The 21423-nt window shown below is 41.3% G+C and overlaps 2 protein-coding genes and 1 pseudogene across 2 annotated transcripts; 2 read left to right on the top strand and 1 right to left on the bottom strand.

Annotated features, from left to right (window-relative positions):
* Positions 1-974: 974 nt before the first annotated feature.
* On the top strand, positions 975-11595 carry slc5a9 (solute carrier family 5 member 9). The gene is made up of 13 exons (XM_088349038.1): positions 975-1064; positions 4052-4123; positions 4216-4320; positions 4387-4551; positions 4617-4722; positions 7370-7450; positions 7510-7715; positions 8603-8738; positions 9476-9583; positions 10576-10726; positions 10792-10960; positions 11025-11240; positions 11305-11595. Exons 1-13 carry the CDS (start codon positions 999-1001, stop codon positions 11593-11595), a joined length of 1872 nt encoding a protein of 623 aa, XP_088205164.1. The 5' UTR covers positions 975-998.
* On the bottom strand, positions 7177-7316 carry LOC148355694 (U2 spliceosomal RNA; annotated as a pseudogene).
* Positions 11596-14792: 3197 nt separating the features above from the next.
* Positions 14793-20897, top strand: LOC148355692 (alpha-2-HS-glycoprotein-like). Its single transcript, XM_088349737.1, has 7 exons — positions 14793-15011; positions 15079-15189; positions 16886-16970; positions 18623-18792; positions 18896-19012; positions 20480-20560; positions 20629-20897. Exons 1-7 carry the CDS (start codon positions 14817-14819, stop codon positions 20836-20838), a joined length of 969 nt encoding a protein of 322 aa, XP_088205863.1. The 5' UTR covers positions 14793-14816; the 3' UTR covers positions 20839-20897.
* Positions 20898-21423: the final 526 nt, after the last annotated feature.

Raw genomic sequence — 21423 nt, 5'->3', positions numbered from 1 at the left:
ACAAAAAAGTGATAATTTTTCTTTTGTCTTTTTCTCTGTTATTGCGAGTTAACATTGCAATCTTCTTTATTTCAATCATTTTTACTAGTTGAAAGTTATTACTGCTCTATTAATTTCTATTGCACGTTTTTCAGGTTTAAAAATATAAGGAGATAAAATGTTTTGCTGGAGGGTTTTTTTTCAGTTTGCATGATTTTCTCTCTTGTCCCTGATTTATTTGTTTTGTTATAATACCCTTTATATTGTTTTATTTAGATTATGTGTTTTCATTATAATGTTCATTTCCGATTTGATTTAGCATTTTTTTGTCTTAATTTTTTGCATCTTGTCATTCACTTTCTATATTAGCTATTGGTTTCATTACTTTCCCTTACCCTTTTTATTATGTTTTATCTTCTTTGATTTATCTTATTATCTTTCTTTTTTTTTTCTTGTTGCTTTCAACATCACAATTCAAGTTAAGAAAAACTGACTGCTGACTGTGCTGTTGCTACATGCTTTTCTAAGAGTTACGAAGTCCAAACCGTTGTAAAATAAATGTGCCGATGCTTGTTTGGCACTCATAAAAAGCTAGACACATGCTTTGCATTCCCTTAGTCAGCCTTTGTTTTTTTTTTCTTGTATCATCAGAATATATGCATAAATTGTAGAATCTAATGATCTAATTCGCTACCCTTACCAATTTGCAAACTACAATATGTTAGTGGCTCTGTCATGTTTTCATCCCAGTTCTTCTCAATTATGGCCAAGGCCACCTTCTGCAACCTCTTGTGATATTAATAAACTTTCAGTTTTGGAAATGTGGCTGTTTGCTTTCTACGCAGCAATTCCTCTACCTACCACCAAAGAGAGCCCATCGCCACATGAACTTATTTATCACTTCTGCAAGCATTATTTAATTTTCTTTTACTTTACCCTTTTACTCCTTGCCGGTCTGTGACTGGGCAGCAAGCGATGCAGGCGGCAGCACCACAGCCACGCCCCCCCAGCTGGTTTACATGGAGACGGCCGACATCGCCGTGGTTGTTGTCTACCTGTTCCTGGTCATGGCCGTCGGAATCTGGGTTGGTTTTCACATGTCATTCAATCAAAATCCTCCAGCTCGGTGGCCTTACGGTTGAAGGCCATCCCTGAAACTGGTAGGTCAGAGGTTCGATCTCTGGCTGAGTCATACCTAGACTGCCCGCCCGCCAATCAAAAATTGTCCAAATATAATCAAGATATATACATTAGTAAATATAGTAGCCTACTGGCAATAAAACCTTTTTTTGGTTGCCAACATTGTCTTTTTGTGTGCCTGCAACAAAATTAATGCAAACATTCTGCAAAATGGTGAGCGTAAATGGATAAACAGAATTCCCCTGAAATAAAAAATCATGATACATGCCAATGCTAGATCCTATCTAAGGAGGAGTATACAAAAATGACTACAAAACTAAATATTGAATTTGGTGTTTAAAAACAGGGACTTAAAATATTATCTTTCTTGACTTTGATAAAAATACTGCAAAAATACTACTACAGTGATACTACGATATAAAAACACTGTTACAGAAATATTACAACAGAAATACTACAAAATAACCCAACAGTAATATCAAGAAAATACTAATTTCATAACACTTTATTCAGAAAAACCACGCCAATAACACTATAATACAAAAATATGACAGAAATATTATGAAATACCACAAAAAATACTTCTATAGAAATATTACGACTGAAAAACTACAAAAATTCAACTGCATTATTACTACAAAATTTGATGATGGAAATACCACAAAAATACTACTAAAGATATACTGCAAAATACTTCAAAATAAAAGTACAGCAACATTAAAGAAATACTCAAAAAATCTGATTGCAGATTTACTACAAAAGTACAACTAAAGTAATACTACAAATATACTACAGGTGTTCTACTGTGGAAATGCCACAAAAATACAACTGCAAAAATATTACAAAAATAAAATTTGAGTAATAATAAACAATTATGATGACAGAAATACTACAAAAATACAACTACAGTAATACTACGGATATTGTAATAAAAATACTATAGAAGTAATACTTGAATACCACAGGGGATTTGATTACCAAATGACTCTGATAAAAAATAAATCCAGTCAATGAACGGCCACTCAAAGTGCTGTATAAAAAAATTCAATGTACAATAAGAAAATTAAATCACCTCCTTTTCCCCACCCAATACCTCAAAACACCAAATACACAGAAACATTGAAATGAAATAAAAAAATTTAAAAATACAAAAAAGATTTATGAAATGAATACAACTCTTGCAATGCACAGACTAACCATGTGAGGAAAGGGACCTGATTGGGGCTCATCCATACTGATGAGGATGGCAGCAGATGGTCTCGGGAAAGAATTTTTATGTATCAAACCACACCCGACCAGTGTGGGTCACCCCCCCGAAACAAGGAAAAATTAAAACATTAAAAGTAAGAACTAATGCATAACAAAAACTTAATAACGAGAAATCTATAAAAAATTACAGTAAAAGTCAATAAATCCAACTAAATGAAAATGATCAATTAAAAGCCATATTTAAAAAGTGGGTCTTGAGACTCCTCTTAAAAATATCCAGGGTGCTTTCAGACCATTCCATAGGCGAGGACCAAAGTGGCTGAATTCTACCTCACCATGGGTTTTTGTACTCACCCTTGGAAAAGACAATGCTGCCAGAGCACTACAGGGACCGCGAGGGTTGATAAAAATCAAAGCAGATGGAACATTCTGTACAACAGGGGTCAGGAACCTTTTTGACCCAAAGAGCCAAAAAAGCAAAAACATGTTTTAAAAAGAAATTGAGAGAGCCACATCATATATTTTCAGACAAAATTGAAAAAACTGCCAAACACTCTCTCTAGACAAAAGCTAATTCTTCAGCACATTTGATTTCACTGTGTGTCATTTGATGATTTAATCAAATGTATGAAATGAAAATAATGACAGAAGGACCAGAACAGAACAGGAAACCCCAGAGCGTTCGTTACAGTTCTTTATTTAGGGAAGCGTACAGGGCTAGCGGGAGACGCGATGGCTGTCGGACGTCAGCAGCGAAGCCGTGAAGGTAGCTTCGGAACCCGCAGCCAATCGGAGTGCGGAAGTCTAGCAGGTCAAGTTTACCGGGGCTGGAGAGAAGATCGTAGCGTGGGACGGAAGCAGGTCGGATCGGAGGCAGGCAGAATCAGGTAAACAGATCAAGATGGAACAGGTAATCGGGAGAGTCATACAGGGTACAAACGTAATCCTCAGACGAAAAGGTCTGGTCGTAGCGTGCTTAAGAAGGGAACATAAGCCAATCAGAAGGCGTCCACGTGATTGCTCCAGGTGACTCGAGTTAGCAATCATGACAAATATTGCCAAATCCTGTGTCCCAAATCAATGTAAATGTGCCATTTAAAATTTGTCTTTCACCTTCAGTTAAGAGTATTGAGGCTAATTTTTGCAGTTAAATTTGTCCTTAATAATGGTTTCCAAACAATGTGCATGCAAAGTTCTTTTGTAAAAATGTCACAAATTACTGCAAACAATAAGCATATCGTCATATTCACTTTCGGTGTAGACTGCACTGAGCGAGAAAGAGAGAAGGAAGTGCCTTGCGCTGTGTGCAAGGATCCGCCCCCCTGTACTGCTCGCCCAATCAAAGTCGTTTGCCCGCGTTTTATCAGTTTAAATGGTTTCTTATCGAACTTCTGCATTAAGTTGCCTCGGCTTTATATGGACCAAAATCAGGATGAAATCACTTGACTTTGGAACGCCACAGAGAGATGTGCAATAGTTACATTTTATTTCGGAACCATACGTACTCATGAAAAGAGCCACATATGGCTCCCGAGCCATAGGTTCCCTACCCCTGCTGTATAAGATGGCCCAAAACCGTTAAGACATCTAAAAACAAGTAAAAGCACCTTAAATCCTGAAATGCATGGTGAGCCAATGCAGCACACTCACCTTTAGTCCATTTGGTTGGAAAAAATGAACCTGAATGTTGTGTCCTAATATGTTGTGTCCGTGTGGTCCTCAGGCGTCCATGAGGGCCAATGGCGGCACGGTGGGCGGCTACTTCCTGGCCGGGCGCTCCATGACCTGGTGGCCAGTGAGTGCCGGCACCCTGAAGGCGGGGTGATGCCTTCCGTGACACTCCGTCTGTCCTTGCATCCATTGATGACCAACTTTTGCTCGCTTCAGATCGGCGCGTCTTTGATGTCCAGTAACATCGGAAGTGGAGCCTTCATCGGCTTGGCGGGAACAGCGGCGGCGGGTGGAATTGCGGTGGGCGGATTCGAATTAAACGTAGGGAAAAAGAACACACAACCCAATTGAGCGTGCTCCTCCCCAATCAGCACTCCTGATTCCTAGGCGGCCTGGGTCCTGGTGGCCCTCGGCTGGATCTTCATCCCGGTGTACGTAGCGTCGGGGGTGGTGACCATGCCGGAGTACCTGGCCAAGCGCTTCGGGGGCCGGCGGATCCAGATGTACATGTCGGTCCTGTCCTTGGTCCTCTACATCTTCACCAAACTTTCTGTAGGACGCCGTTGCTTTCCCCCTGGCATGTGCATGTTGTCACCATTTGTGCCCGTGCGTGGCAGACGGACTTGTTTTCCGGCGCTCTCTTCATCAAAGTTGCCTTTGGATGGAACCTGTATGTCTCCGTTGCCATTCTGCTGATCATCACATGTGTGTACACAGTGGCAGGTAGGCAACTTCAACCAAAGTCCAACTGAAATCACATACAGTGGAACCTCGGTTCTCGACCATAATCCGTTCCAGAACCCTGTTCGAAAACCAATTTGTTCGATCACCGAAATCATTTTTCCCATTAAAAATAATGTAAATCGTTTTAATCTGTTCCAACACCCTGAATGTTTACCTTGAATGTTTAACGTAAACATAAAGCTAACCCAGGCTAATCGTACGTTCGCGTTATCGTAATCTTCCGTACGAAAGATTACGCTAACATGAACGTGTAAAAATAAAAAAATCAGGTTGTTTACAAGTCATTTAGCACCCGGGTCTCCACCACAAGTGGTGAGCGGTTCATTGGAAAGGGGGCTCCGTTCCAACACCCTGAAAGTTGGGCTCCGTTCCAACACCCTGAATGTTTACCTTGAATGTTTAACGTAAACATGAAGCTAACCCAAGCTAATCGTACGTTCGCGTTATCGTAATCTTCCGTACGAAAGATTACGCTAACATGAACGTGTAAAAATAATAAAAAAGGATAAAAAAGAAAAGAGTTATGAATAGGATTTCTTACCTGATCGTAGATTTAGCCATGCTGTATTCCCTAGCAATATCAGACACTCGCACACCTCCTTCATCTTTTGCTATTATTTCTTTCTTAAATGCAATAGTTGTACGCACTACTTTTCTTTTTTCACCTGTAGCAACTTTGCTGCTTGCACTGACTTTCTTAGGAGGCATAATTAGGGGCTAAAACACTTCGTACACCTATATTAAAAGCGAAAGCAAAACGAAGCACGTCTGCATGCGATAACAGTTGGTCACGAAAAGAGCGATCTACACCCGTACGCACTCATGCATTACCGGCGTTCGAACTCCGATTTTTTTGACCGAACAGCGAAGCAAGAATTTCTCGAAATTTTTGGTCGGACTCCGATTTGTTCGAACTGAGAGGCGTTCGAAAACTGAGGTTCCACTGTAGTGTATTGTGATATGTGGCAAAAGTTGGTCAAGAAAAATGACATGCTTTCCGGGGATAAAAATAGGCTTTGTTAACTCAGCTCAAGTGGCTTTGAAGCAAACATTTTTTACAATTAGAATGATGCAGGAGCTGAGACATGATCGTAGCAAGTGCTGACCCTGAAATTTTAAGGGTCAGCACTTGCTGTTGCCCATCAAAATAAATAGAATAGAATAGAATATACCTTTATTGTCATTGTTACAACATGGGATATATTGTGACAACGAAATTGGACGTGGCACTCCAGTCCCACATTTTACAGTGAGGATATAAGGAAAACAAAGAGATAAAGGAACAAAGAAGATGTTTGTACTGTCCTTGTTGTATAGGCTTTGTTTTCCTCCAGAGGGAGATTGTATGAGGGGGTGAGGGACAGACAGAGATGGGCGGATCCAACAAGATGTTTGATCTTACTGTACACACGGTCCAGTGTTTTTTCCCTAATTGCTCAGTCCACGTATTGAATGGATTTGGGAAGTACAGTCCATAAACATGCCCGATTAAAGTCGCCGGCGACGATAAAAGCTCCGTTGGGGTGTGCAAGCTGCTGTTTATTGATAGCAGCGGGCAGGAGATTTAGTGCTATGCTAACGTTGGCATCCGGTGGGACGTTAGCATCCGGTGGAACGTAAACAGCAAGCACAATGACCACAGTTAGCTCTCTCGGTAGATAGAAGGGTCTACACGATACTGTTAGAAACTCTATATCTATAAATATATACTACTAAAGATATACTACAAAATACTTCAAGATAAAAGTACAGCAACACTAAAGAAATACTCAAAAAAAAAAAATATATATATATATATTAAAGTCAAGATCATCAAAATGGTTGCCTCAAATAGGCTTCCAGACACAATAGGACAACCCAAACATATTAACAAGAACTACTGGCCCCCATGACCATAGTCAGAATTCTGCAATTGGGCCAAATACAAGGCGGGGGTCAAACTAAAATTCTAAAATTTGGGTGAACAAAGGAACATCAGGGACAAGCGTGGCACATCGTTTATGTGGACACAATATTTCTTTCATCAACATTATCACAAGTGATTTATGACATTAGCTCTCATTTAGCATTTATTTGAAGTTACAGTTACCAATTACCTTCATGATCGTTCGGGTAACCCTCAAATCTTGTTGGTGCGTCGTCCATTTTAACATTTTTTGGTCTGCTTGAGAACATACGAAGAGAATCTTTGTGAGAAAACATTCTGTTCAAGCGACACGATTGGGTCTGATCATTTGGTCACCATTTGTGCAGCTGGAAACTAAACTAAAGTGGATGGGGTTTTTAAGGGTTATTGTTCTATCTTCGTTATTCATTATCCATTATCCGTTATCGGTCAGTTCATAATACGCTACAAAGCCTAGGAGCCGGGACACTTACTCTCAGCCAAAAGGCCAAGCTAAGGTCCTAGCCCTAAAGCCTTGCTGCGATCATTGCGAATGCACCGTTCCCGGAGGTACTGCAATACCAGGCCGATGCGTGGAGTGGACAGAGCAAGCTCTTATTCCATCTCCGGATTGCAAAAATCAAAGCCAAAAGGCCATATCAAAGCCTTGGGCTAAAGGCCAAGCTAAGGACCTAGCATCAAAGCCTTGGGTCCAGAATAATTTATGCTAACCTCTTGCAGGAGGTCTGTCGGCAGTCATCTATACCGATGCCTTCCAGACCGTGGTCATGGTGGCCGGAGCGTTTACGCTCATGTTCATCGGTAAGTCTCACACACACTGAAAACATAAACAGGAATTGAAAATTGTGTTTCTTTGACAGCATTCTCCAAGGTCGGCTGGTACGAGGGTCTGACAGAGCTTTACATGTCGTCTGTTCCTACGGTGACGGTGCCAAACACCACCTGCCACCTCCCTCGCCCCGACGCCTTCCATATGCTCCGAGACCCGCTGACCTCGGACCTTCCCTGGCCGGGACTCGTGTTCGGACTTACCGTCATCGCTACTTGGGTCTGGTGCACCGACCAGGTGACTTGAAACTCAATCCAGTCTTCACTTTTAATGATTTGAAGACCATGATGCCTGGGGGAGAGGGAGGGAGCACGAGAACTGTCGCATCACTTAAGCCTGGTCTCCTAGATCTGATTGTTGATGTGTTTCCAGCTGGGTTTTGTACTGATCAGGTCACAATGTCCTGAAGAAAATAAATGGTGTCCTTCAAAGCCACTCAGAAAAGGCGGAAAAGAAACCCGAGACAGATTTCAGTATTCCCTGAGATTCTCTGGTCCTCCATGTCTTGGTTGGCCTAGAGCAGATGTTCTGTTGGGATAGGTGGACTCTTATCTTCCAAAACCTGCGTAGGACCCTTGCTCAAGTCCATCCACCTTCCACAACTCATGATCTTAAGTATTCTCTCCACCCAAAAAACTAAAAGGACCTCAGGAAAGTTGCTGTCATAGGAAGAGCGTCCAAACATAGCCACACCCTTGCTCCTGGTGGCTCAGTCACTGGGTTGTGAGAGTTAAGGTTAGGGGCTAGAAATAACAGCTCAATTAGGATTTTACATACCTGTCAACCATATTTATATTTTTGCCCTTTAGCTAGTGCTTTTCATACATTTAAAACATGCACGGTCTAGCAGAAAACTTATTCGAAAACCCTGGAGTTCAATTCAGAGGACAAAAAGAAAAAGTACTGCGTCTATATGTAAAAATATGAGTCAAAGCAAAAAAATAAACCAAATCTTTGATATTGAAGGCTCCAAAGCAAAGTGGCAGAAGAGGTTCAATCTGTCCGCTGTCTGGATGCCGATCTTCAATAAAAACTTGTATTTTGTAATGAAAAACAGTTTTTTAATGCCATGGAGCCTTGGAGGTTAACAGTTGTGATTTTATAAACTGTGTGCGTTTGTGTAGGTGATGGTCCAGAGGTCCCTGGCAGCTCGTTCACTGAGTCACGCTAAAGGAGGGAGCGTTTTTGGAGGTTACCTCAAAGTCTTGCCCATGTTCTTCATCGTCATGCCTGGCATGATCAGCAGAGCACTGTTCCCAGGTGGGACCAATATGCAGGGTTGGGTAGGGTTACTTTGACTTGATTACTTTCAATTACTTTTGGATTACTCCAATACCAAATATGCTAATAAAAGACAAAAGAAACTAAATATGAATAAAATGACTAAATTTTGTGCAGGCTTGGGGAGTAACAGAACACATGGAACGGCAAAAATGATGTTGGCAAGCTCTTTGGATTTATTTTCATTTTGTTTCTGTCGCATTTGATGTTAGTTTTGCCGGAGATCAAAGAGATAATGGGCGGCAGTAGCTCAGGAGGTAGAGCGATCGTTTTAGGATTAAGGGATCCCAGTTCGAATCCCGGCTTGTCCGTGTTACATGCCGAAGTGTCCTTGGGTAAGACACTGAACCCCCAATACCCCCAATATGCAGGTTAGCACCTTACATGGCTGCACAGATCTCGGCCGCTATTGGGAAATGTGAAGCACAATGTAAAGCGCTTTGGGAAGTCATTGACTTGAAAAGCGCTATATAAATGCAGATCATTTCATTTCACATTTCATCAAAGCCAGGAGAGGAAGCTTACCGCGTGTTGTGAGTCATAATTTTATTCATATTTAGTTTGTTTAGTCTTTTATTAGCATATTTGGTATTGGAGTAATCCAAAAGTAATTGAAAGTAATCCAGTTAAAGTAACCCTACCCAACCCTGCCAATATGCAATCGAGACGCAAACGACACATACACACGTGTGTTCTGATTTTGTATGTGTGTGTAGACGAGGTGGCTTGCGTGGATCCCGAAGTGTGTCAGCGAGTGTGCGGAACTCCAGCGGGATGTTCCAACATCGCGTACCCCAAACTGGTGGTGGAGCTGATGCCGATTGGTGAGTAGGTGCAAGGCCCCCTCCCCTAACACATTGTTTGGAATTAAACTATTAAAATGTACCGTACGAAATTTTACGAATTAGTTATCTCACTCCATTAACCAATCATAACCCTCATTCACCTAACAATGCGTGCTCGTTTCTTTCTGGGAAAATATGGACAAGAGACAGGCATTTCCACACGGGGGCAGATTTAAAATTAACTAGGGCAGCACAGCGGCGCGGTGGTTGGCGTGTGTGCGGCACAGTTCTGAGGTCATGGGTTCAAATCCAGCTAACAACCTTCCTGTGCTGAGTTTGCATGTTCTCCCCGTGCTTGTGTGGGTTTCCTCCGGGCACTCCGGTTTCCTCCCACATTCCAAAAACATGCATGTCAGGTTAATTGGCCGGTCCAAATTGTCACTAGGTGTGAATGAGCGAGCGAATTGTCTGTCCCTGTGTGCCCTGCGACTGGCCGGCAACCAGTTTAGGGTGTCCCCTGCCCACTGCCCGGAGATGGCTGGCAACCCCGCGACCCTACTGAGGATAAGCGGTGCAGATAATGGTTGGATGGATGAAAATTAACTAAGTGAACTCCATTGAATTAGCCGAATTAGTGTCGCTCGAGTCTCCGTCGAGCCTCCTCTCTCGTTTCTTCCTCGATCTTCTCAAAGTTCTCCCGGCCCACGCCTTTTTCCGCCAGCTGGTGAGCCGGCTCCTCCCATGGGCACGCCAGGAAAAAACCCTCGCCTTGATGTCTGAAATGGTCAAAACATCAGAGCACTTATCAGAACAACTTCTCCAAACAATGCCTGCCTTCCTGCGCCAGAGTTCTGTTATCAAAATTCCCCAGCCAAAACATTCCGCATTTGGAACGGCGTGACCTGAAGCTCACTCAGTGAAAATCTTCATTGCACTCAATAAATGTAACATGTATTTAATAAAATCCTTTATAGTAAAATGTATAAAATCCTTCAACATACACATTGCTGACAGGCGTGTGTTTTGCGTAGGTGTCCGTGGTCTGATGCTGGCAGTGATGTTTGCCAGCCTGCTATCGTCGCTGACGTCTATCTTCAACAGCAGTTCCACCCTCTTCACACTGGACTTGTACCGCCGAGCCCGACCCACCGCCTCTGAGATGGAGCTGATGATCGTGGGCAGGTGCCCCTCACCGCCCACTGCCATCTGTGCTCACATCAAGCTTACAGAATGTCCCTTCCCTGCAGGGTCTTCATCCTGGTGCTGGTGGTCTTCAGCATCCTGTGGATTCCCATCATCCAATCAGCCAATAGCGGGAAACTCTTTGAATATGCCCAATCGGTGGTCAGCTTTCTGGCTCCGCCCATCACGTCCGTCTTTGTTCTGGCCATCTTCTGGCCGCGTCTCAACGAGCCGGTTGGTCTGTCTTCTTCTTCTTTCCTTGTTGGAATGAGTGTAATAGATGTTCATGTCATCTCAGGGTGCGTTCTGGGGCCTGATGTCGGGCCTGGTGGTGGGCCTGATCCGGATGATTCTAGAGTTCACCCACGAGGTTCCGCCATGTGGCCAGCCAGACCTCCGTCCCTCGGTGCTGACTCAGGTGCACTACCTTCACTTTGCCATCCTCCTGATGGCGCTCAGCACTATGGTGATGGTCGCCGTCAGCTTGGCCACACCTGCCATACCTGCCAAACACGTGAGCGCACACGCAAGCACACACACACCTCCACACGCATGTTGATTTGACTTTCGTGCGTCAGTTGCACCGGTTGACCTGGTGGTCCAGATACAGCACGTCGCCTCGCGTGGATCTCAGCGCCGAATCACCGAGCGGTGTTGTTTCTGAGCCTGCTGAGCGACCGTTTGTCGGCCGGTGGCGTCAGACATTACTGCGCCTATGCGGCATGAGCAGCAGCTCGCGTTGCGTTCCTGTGTTGGATGGGTCCAAGCTGAACTCCCTGAAGGAGGTCCGCTTGTGGAGGAACGTGTGCAACATCAACGCTTTGCTGCTGCTGGCTATCAACGTCTTCCTCTGGGGATACTATGCCTGAATGACCACAGGTGGGTGGGGTCACCTACAAAATGAAAAGTGAAAAGGGCAAGATACGAAAACGTCACATTTACACTTACCGTATTTTCCGCAATATAAGGCGCACCGGGTTATAGGGCGTACCCCCCAAAAATTGTTTTTGGTCCTATATTTTCCATACATAAGGCGCACCGGATTATAAGGCGCTACAATGGGAACGTCGACAAAACTGTCAGATAGTTCAGTCAAACTTTTTACCCCCTTAACACTCCGAAAGCTTTCAAAGAAGCAAATACGTGTCTCAGTACAAATCACTCAAATGCATCGTTCCAAATATCATTCGGAAGGTTAAAGTCTTGGGATTCAAGAAATGCCAAACATTTCTTAGTTTCCATTTTATTTTTTGCTTGCAACTCTGTGGACAGCAAAGTAAGAATTTTACTGTGCAGGGAAACGGGGTTCTTTACTGTGCATATGACAATAAACACTTTGAATTGAATTTAGTTTAAAAATAGACTCATGACAGAAACATCAAGATCGTTCTAAAACAAGATACCGGGAAAATATAAAGCCGCATAGCTCACCTAAGTTCTCTTGCAACCTTCACGTTCAATAATGATATGCAACCATGGTCTTCTTACAACCGTGAGTGTAGTAAATCCAGGAGAGTCAAATATTTACAAATACAGAATAGTAAAAAATGTTTTCTCTATGCCGTAGTGCAACCCAATGTGTGACTCACATTCATCTTTTTCGGCCAATTGCAGGCTTTGTTTCGCGCCTTTAGCCTATGCGAGCCTGTAAATGATAAAAATGATCCGCCCGCTTTACCTCCGAATAACTTTAGCCAATAGTGACTGATTCAAATGATGATTGACACATTGGTTAGGAAATGAAACGCCGGTATATAAATCCCAGCATACACCGCGGACGACTTCACCTTCGGTGGAAAATCTAGTCGGCGGCTGCTTGCTTTAGTTGCGAGACCTTGTGATTTAATGTTGATCCATAAATAAGGCGCACTGTATTATAAGGCGCATGGTCAGCTTTTGAAAAAAAAATAAAGGCTTTTAGGTGCGCCTTATAGTGCGGAAAATACGGTACTTCCTTTCCTTACTGATTTTGCAACCACAGCGCCCCCTACATCTTCCTGCGCTACGACGCTAGTCTTCCTATATGACAGCGCCGACTGCTAGCCGAAGAGTATTTCTAAAGTCTCAATGCGTTTTTTTTTATTTAGTTGATGCTTCACAATATGAAACGGCATCTTCCAATAATTTGATTTAGTCATGTGGGAGGTCTCATCTCATCTCATCTCATTAGCCGTACCGCTTATCCTCATTAGGGTCGCGGGGAGGCTGGAGCCCATCCCAGCAATCATCGGACAGTGGGCAGGGGACACCCTGAACTGGTTGCCAGCCAGTCCCAGGGCACACAGGGACAGACAACGCATTCGCTCATTCACACCTAGGGACAATTTGGACCGGCCAATTCACCTGAAATGCATGTTTTTGGAATGTGGGAGAAAACTGGAGTGCCCGGAGGAAACCCCATGTGGGAGGTATTTTTTCATATTTTTGCTCCAGTTTACAAATCACATTTCAAGTCAAGTCACATTTATTTCTATAGCCCTTAATCACAAGACGTCTCAAAGGATTGCACAGGGCCAATGGAAAAGGTTATGGGTGTTTTGTTTTTTTCAATTCGGTGATGCATAGGTATACAAATACTTGAACTTATGTGTTTTTCCAATAAGTTTTCATTTATTAAACAATGTTTTTCCTCGGATAAAGCAATTTTATAATGGTTATTTCTTGCTGTTCTTAAAGAACTAAAATACAATCGAATTGTCTCTGTTGTCAAGTTAAAAATGACCAGAATACGTAGGGAAGAAAAATGCCCAGTTGTCCATAAAAAATAAATGTTTCCCTTTTTTAAACTTTTTTATTAGAATTTTGAATTTCCAGTCTTGGAAAAATGACAAAAAACGGGCTATGTGTTGATAAATTGATAAACAATCCAGCAATGTTTAGAGGAATAGGTATTTTTTTAATCATTGCAATAATAACATTGAACTGTTTATATTTTAAACAGTGAAATAAAGCCCCCCGAAAACAAAGGAGGACCCGAAAAATCAAGCATTTTTTCCCACACCAGCTTTGATGCTAATGCTAACTTTTTTTCCTTGCTATCACATACCTGTGAACCTGTACGGTTTTGACGTACAAAGTACGTTTATTAAGCATTTTAAGACGTGTACGACGTACGAGAAAATCTGTACGGAAAAAGGCAAATTTGTCAATGATAGGTACCATCCGGTATACACGACTATCACAAAACGGCAAATTAATCAAGTCAAACAAGTTCACCGCGGTAGCCGCTATCTCGGTATCGTTTTTTCCGTTGCAAACGAAGCGAGCGGTTTGATGTAGTGAAAGAAAGTCCGTCTCTTTTTGAAGAACCGGCTTTTTCGGCTCAACTTTTAAAGAGAACCGGCTCTCAAACGGCTCACTTGCTTTGATGCATTATAATACAAATTATTATGTTGTATAAAGAAGTTAAGAAAAAAAGGAATTATAAAAGGAGAAAATGAAAAAAGACAGGTTTGTGGTTATCCCTTTAATCACTATATTACCAACAATAATTTAATGCAGAAAATGAATTCATAATTTGAATAAGAAAATGTATTATTCTACTGAATTATATTTGCATGTATTTTTCCTTCTACAGTGAACGTCCCAGCTACTTCATTTTTGAACTTTTTTTTCTATAATAAACCTTATTCATGTCGAGCAACTCAGGATCTCACAACAAAATGTTAATTAACAATATATATGATATAAGGGAACACATGTACAATATAACATGTTTAACTACATAAATAAACAAGTTTGAAGAACAAATATGGTGTAAGATTATTTTGTATTTTGAAAGGGAAAATACGACAGTTTGTAAGGGCATGAATGACAGGTATGCTATCAATTTTTCCATTTTTTTATATTAAATCTATGAGGCCGAAGAGTATTTTTTTTACTTGTAGTTTTCTTATTGTCAAGCAATAAATTATTAATCTTTTCTATTTTAAATAATCTCCCACTTTTCGACTTCCTGTTTCCGTTTTTTTAATCCGGGCTGTTGTCATGGTGACTAATTGACGATGGGTGTAGGCCCCGCCCCCACTCATCAACAGGTATTTAAAGGCCATCCGTACCGGTTTGCATTTTGCGGCTTTTTCTGGCAAGCATGTTGTCGGTTCTGTGGGCGGTTCTGCTTGTTTTTGTCTCAGCGGTTCTTACAAAGGAACCCCCTCCCCCGATGACCTGCGAGGAGGACCGAACCCAGGAGGCCACGAAACTCGTCGTGGAACACGTTAACCGCAAGCAGAAGCTGGGATACAAGTTCAAGCTCCATGAAGTTCTCGGAAGCAGCCAGAAGAAGGTCCAAATCGCCATAGCTTCCTCTTTCAACCCACCCCTCCTTTGATTTACCTCTTTTGTATACGCAGGTGCCCGGCGGATGCCATCTAGACCTGCAGGTGTCGCTGTTGCAGACCAAATGTCACTTCAGCAACCCGAAGCCTGTGGATCAATGTCCCACGTTCGAACGGGACGAACGGGTCGGCATATTATTCTTTAAAAATGGGGGCAGGGGAAGCAAAATTTGCATAACACTTAATGTGCGTTAACAGGGTTGGGTAGGGTTACTTTAACTGGATTACTTTCAATTACTTTTGGATTACTCCAATACCAAATATGCTAATAAAAGACAAAAGAAACTAAATATGAATAAAATGACTAAATTTTGTACAGGCTTGGGGAGTAACGGAATACATGGAACGGCAAAAATGATTTTGGCAAGCTGTTTGGATTTATTTTCATTTTGTTTGTCGCATTTGATGTCAGTTTTGCCGGAGATCAAAGCCAGGAGAGAAAGCTTACCACGTGTTGTGAGTCATCATTTGATTCATATTTAGTTTCTTTTGTCTTTTATTGGCATATTTGGTATTGGAGTAATCCAAAAGTAATTGACAGTAATCCTGTTAAAGTAACCCTACCCAACCCTGTGCATTAAACATGACCAACTGCACATGCAGCATCAGCTTAGTTTCATAATTCAATCGACTGCCAGCTCCCTTCGAGACGCGTCGTTTACCCTTGTGATTGATCGATGGGTGTTTTAATACCTGTCATCCTGTACGTTTTTGCCGTACAAAGTACGTTTATTATGCATTTTAAGACGTGTACAACGTACAAGATAATCTGTACAGAAAAAACGCGAATTTGTAAATTATGGGTACCATCCGGTATACACAGACTATCACGAATCGGCAAATCAATCAAGTCAAATGAGTTCGAGTTGTATAGTGATAGGAAGTCCGTCACTTTTTAGAGAACCGGCTTTTTCGGCTCAACTCATTAAAGAAAGCCGGCTCTCAAACAGCTCACTTACTTTGATGCATTATATTATGAATTATTATGTTGTATAAAGAAGTTAAGAAGAAAAGGAAGTATAAAAGGAGAAAATGAGAAGGTTTTTGGTTATCCCTTTAACCAGTATATTACCAACAATAATTTAATGCAGAAAATGAATTCATAATTTGAATAAGAAAATTCTAGTTAATTATACTTGCATGTATTTTTTCCTCCTACAATGAACATCCAAGCTACTTAATTTTTAAACTTTTTTTTTTTATAATAAACCTCATTCATGTCGAGCAACTCAGTTTCTCACAACAAAATGTTAATTAACAATATATATATATATATATATATATGTGTATATATGTGTATATGTATATGTATATGTATATATATGTATATATGTATATATGTATATATGTATATGTATATGTTAAACTACATAAACACGTTTGGGAAAAAAATATGGTGTAAGATTATTTTGTAAGGGAAAATATGACAGTTTGTAAGGGTATGGAGGTTGAATTTGTTGAGTGTGTATATAAAAGGTAAAACATTTACTGTATTAAATTTTTATATATTTTTAAATATTTTGTTTTTAGTGTTTTTCAGGTATGCGTTTTACGACTGTTTTTTTAAAAAACTGTTTATTTTATTCATGTATTTTGAATTGAAATCGAAGCTTAAAACACACTTCTATTCTATAGAATATGAATAACCTATATTTTATGTTGACAATATCTGTGTATTATTTGCCCTCATGTAGGTTTTAGATCAAGGGATGGTGTAATCATAGTCTTTGGTTTGCAATAATCTGTGGTCTGTGCAGCCCTTTAACTCTTTGTGATTAAGGGCTATAAAAATAAACATAACTTGACTTGACTTTGTTTTCAGGGCGTGGTGGCCATTTGTGACGTCAAGCTGTGGGTCACGTGGGGCGCGGCCACCGTCACCAAACGGGATTGCGTCACCAGACCAGGTTGTTACAGAAGCCCCAAAGTGCTCAAAAAAAACCCTTTCACCTCTTGGAGCAAATTTTACCCTTGTTTTAAATCTATTACTCGTTCTTAACCTTTTTATTAGGCCATATTACGTGTGTTTTTTGTTTTTTTTATATATATATATATATACATATATAGCTGTCATGATCAGGAATTTCTGAAGACAATTGTCACACAAAAAATGTACAGTATATAATGTATACATTTGTCATTTCCCCCCCCATGTGCATTATTTGCTACTGTTATGATACAGAATATACCTTTTATTGTCATCGTTACAAAATGGGTTGAACATATTGTGACAACGAAATAGGACTTGGCACTCCAGTTCACATTTAACAGTGAGGATAAAAGAAAATAAAGATAAAGGTTATAATTATATGATATGATAATATAATCTCATCTCATTAGCTGCACCACTTATCCTCAGTAGGGTCGCGGGGGTGCTGGAGCCCATCCCAGCAATCATCGGGCAGGGGACACCATGAACTCAATATGAGCTTGATATTGCGAATACTGTACAACATAAGGGAAATGTAATTGTCAAGAAATAATCAAATTATTTTTTTTTATTTGAACAATTTTATTGACTCTATTAACAGCAACTTAACATTCTAATCCTTTTGGTAAAACTGCTACAGTGACATTTCAGCCTGTTTGGTTAAAACCTTTTGAGGAACAATGCACAGTTGAGGTAACGGGTCGTAAGGTCTTTTACTCAACTTTTTAGTAATTGCGTGCAAAAATGAAGTGCAGACGGGGAAAAAATACTCAAATTTCAACACACACACTTAGGTGAATAGAGCAGATATAGGTCTTCGTTTCACTTCAAGTTTTAAGATTTTAACACATTTAAAGGGACTGCAGCTAACAACAAATTGCTTCGGTTCTTAGGCTTTGAAAAGAGACTGGCACACAGTAAAACGAGGTCAAAAAGACCATATTCGCCATTAGACGAATGTCATATTCACAACAGCCCTTTGTGCAATTACATTTTATTTTCCAAGAGCAAGATTTTCCTTTTTCTAATTTTTGTGTATTTTCCCGAGTTTTTACCCTTTTTGAGTTTTTTTTTTTATTTGCTGATTTGCTTGTTTTTTTATTCAATTTTTAATTTTTTTTAATTTTTTTATCTATAGGTGTTGTAAAAGGTTAGTGGGATGTTTGAGCGTGTTCTAAGAGATGGGCAAGGCACCTGTATGATGCGGCAGGGGTAAACCAGTGAAGGCTGACAGGCCCTGCTGTTGAAAAGAGTGTGTCACCCTGACCCGAGTGACATGGCCGCTTACTTGTGTCTTGTTTCATCTGGAGGGACGAAAGCATCACCAACTTTGGTGCCGAGGTGCCTGACTTGTTTGGGTTTTTGGGCATTTGGGTTAGCCATGGTCCAAACATTTTTGTAATTTTTTTTTTGCTACTTATTTCCCTTTTATTTTTGTAATTTGTATGTGTGTGTCTTGCCGTCGCTCACCCCTCTTGAGGGATATGACCAAGGTAAATGAATAGTTTTTTTTTTTTATTTAAATGGCTTTTTCATTCCAGAACAAAATGTTACTTTACATGTTTATTTTTATGGCTGAAAAGTACCAAAAAAAGACTAACCGTGGCCTATATAATGCTGTCTTTGCAGAACTGAGCAAGGCTGAACTTCCTGCTACGTGCCCCCAGTGCCCGGGCATGTTGGCACTGGGCGATGCAGTGGTGGTGGCTGCAGCGCACGCGGCTACCATAAAGTTTAACCGCGAGGGCCGACACGGGCCCTTCATGACGCTGCTGGAGGTGGCGCGTGCCGTCACTTGGGTGGGGCAGCACCACCTTTTTTAGTTTTTATTTTTCTATTATCCCCTTTTCCCTGATTTCTTTTTCCCCCTCTCCTCTCAAAACAAGCGTTTGTATTTTGTAGACTGTTCCCTGGAAGGTTCGCGTCATACGCTTGCAGGTGGCACTGGTGGAGACGGACTGCCCCAGGGATGCCCGCAATACTCTGGTGCCATGTGTGCCGCTTTGCCCACAACGTGCCGTGAGTTGGCTTAAATGAAAACGCTAACCGTCCAGTTTTACCTGCAACAAGAGGTGGTTAGCATTGATACTTGTACTAACTTTCCTGCTGAAAGGAAGCCTTGATGCTTACAAGCTCGGAGTTGACCGCAATGCAAATGCTAAGTCATACTGAGTGTGCTTCAATGTCGATGCTAAATTTTAGGCTAGGAGTTAGCCCTTGTGCTAATTCTAACAGTATGCTTTGAGTAAGCTTAATGAAAATGCTAACTTTCCGGCTATGAGCTAGCCTCAATGCAATGACTAACAGTCCTGCCTTGAGTTGCCCTCTATCTTAATGCTAATGGTTGCACCATGAGTTGGCATTGATGTTAATGTTCGAATACTAATTTCCTGCTGTGAATGAGTATAACTGGTAATTCTGTTTTCCTTCTGTAAGGGAGCCTTGACGTTAATGCTAAATACAGTCGTATGCAAAAAATTGGGCACCCCTGATCATTTTCAAGATTTTCCTTTATAAATCATCGGTTGTTCAGTTCAGCAATTTCAGTTAAATATATCAAATAGACCAAGTGATATCTGAGAAGTGAAATTAAGTTTATAGGATTTACAGAACATGTGCAATAATTGCTGAAATAAAAGTAGGAAGGTGCCTAAATTTGGGCACCCCAACAGAAAAATTACATCAATATTAAGTAGATCCTCCTTTTGCAGAAATAACAGCCTCTAGGCAAGGCATGGCAAGTTTATTTGTATAGCACAAGGCAATTCAAAGTCATTTCACCCACGACAGGTTCCCATGACATGAACTGTGCCGCACAAGCGCTAACCACTGCTCCGCCGTGCTGCCTGCAATTCAAAGTGCTTTACAGAAATGGCAGAGGTTAAAACCACAGATAAAACATAATAAAATCAATGAATTAAAATAAGGTAAAAGTGCAGATAGAACCCTTTCAGTTGTATGCACAGTTGAACAGAGCTGTTTTCAGCCTGGACTTAAACATTGTCAGAGTAGACGCCTGTCCGACGTCATCAGGAAGACTATTCCAGAGTTTAGCTGCATGGAACTGAAACGCAGCTTCACCCTGTTTAGTCCTGGCTCTGAGCACCAGCAGGCTTCCAATGAGGTTCTGGGTGAAGGTATTTTTGACCATTCTTTACAAAACCTCTCCACTTCAGTCAGGTTTGATGGTTTCAGAGCATGGACAGTCTGCTTCAAATCACACTGCAGATTTCCAATAATATTCAGGTCTGGGGACTGAGATGGCCATTCCAGAACATTGTACTTGTTCCTCTGCATGAATTCTTAGTAGAATGATTTATAAAGGAAAATTTTAAATGGTCAGGGGTGCCCAAAGTTTTGCGTACGACTGTATATCAAGTTGCCTCGATGCTAATGCTAACCCACTGCTGAGACACTAATGCCTTTTGCACCTTCAACAAGCTGTGAGCTTCAATGCTGCAATGATATGCTTGTTTTCATTTGCAGCATCACGCCTTTTGCACAGTGACCCTTTACAGCAACAAGAAGGCGGGTTTGACACTGGAGTGTGAGATGTACCCCCCCAAGGTAAGTGGACCACAAAACAAGCTTGCAGCAATGGTGACATCCCCCACGGTGCTTTCGGGTCCCTGCAGGATCGGAAGCAGCTGACAGCTGGTGTGCCAGAGCCTACCTGTGCCAAGTTATTCCATGATAGTCCCGAGATGAAGTCCTGCCTGCGGCAGCTGGTCAAGCTGGGGCAGGGACGACCTCACCCAGCCGTCCTGCCCATTTGCCCTTACCCAGTGGAGGTGGTGGGGCAGCTGGCACATTTCAAGCAGGAAGAAGAGGAGATCAAAGGTTGAAGCAAGAAATTTTGTTTTGCAACACTTGTCACCAAAATTAAACGTTTGCTCTTGTGGAAGTGTTTTTTGTGATTTTTTTATTTTTTTATTTTTATTTTTAATTTTTTTTCCTTCAAGTACAATCAATTTGAAGGTAAAACATCACTTTTAAAGTAAATGCCAGTATGCACCTAGGGGGCCCCAGAAAGAAATTAATTTGCATGTCAAGTCATTTTATTTGTATATCCCTTAATCACAAAGAGTCTCAAAGGGCTTCACAGATTATCACAGACTATTACACCATCCTCTGATCTGGAACCAACATGAGGGCAAGGAAAAACTCAAAAACCTCAACATGAGGAAAATGAAGGAACCTTGAAGGGACCGCACATGTAGCATCCCCCTTTCAGGATTGCCAGACATCAAAGGATGTTGCAATCACAAATAATACAGAAATATTGTCCAAGAAAAGTATAGGTTGTTCATATGCTATAGAGTAGAAGTGACGCTTAAGCTTGGATTTAAACATTTCCACTGAGGTTGCAGAACGGATCTCTGGGAAGAGCATTCCACAGCACCGATGCCCGGATGGAGAACGCTCTCGAA

Source organism: Urocampus carinirostris, chromosome 12 (assembly GCF_059441175.1).
Source record: "Urocampus carinirostris isolate Australia breed hairy pipefish chromosome 12, RoL_Ucar_1.0, whole genome shotgun sequence".
Classification (NCBI taxonomy): domain Eukaryota; kingdom Metazoa; phylum Chordata; class Actinopteri; order Syngnathiformes; family Syngnathidae; genus Urocampus; species Urocampus carinirostris.
This window is presented reverse-complemented; position numbering and strand designations above follow the sequence as displayed.

Excerpts from the sequence above, each read along its gene's own strand:
- slc5a9 (XM_088349038.1), top strand. The coding sequence starts at position 999 with ATGGAGACGGCCGACATCGCCGTGGTTGTTGTCTACCTGTTCCTGGTC. Across the intron at positions 4,723-7,369 it reads ATGTGTGTACACAGTGGCAG|GAGGTCTGTCGGCAGTCATC; the intron begins GTAGGCAACTTC and ends AACCTCTTGCAG. Across the intron at positions 7,716-8,602 it reads GGGTCTGGTGCACCGACCAG|GTGATGGTCCAGAGGTCCCT; the intron begins GTGACTTGAAAC and ends GCGTTTGTGTAG.
- LOC148355692 (XM_088349737.1), top strand. The coding sequence starts at position 14,817 with ATGTTGTCGGTTCTGTGGGCGGTTCTGCTTGTTTTTGTCTCAGCGGTT. Across the intron at positions 18,793-18,895 it reads TGGCGCGTGCCGTCACTTGG|ACTGTTCCCTGGAAGGTTCG; the intron begins GTGGGGCAGCAC and ends TGTATTTTGTAG. Across the intron at positions 19,013-20,479 it reads CGCTTTGCCCACAACGTGCC|CATCACGCCTTTTGCACAGT; the intron begins GTGAGTTGGCTT and ends TTTCATTTGCAG.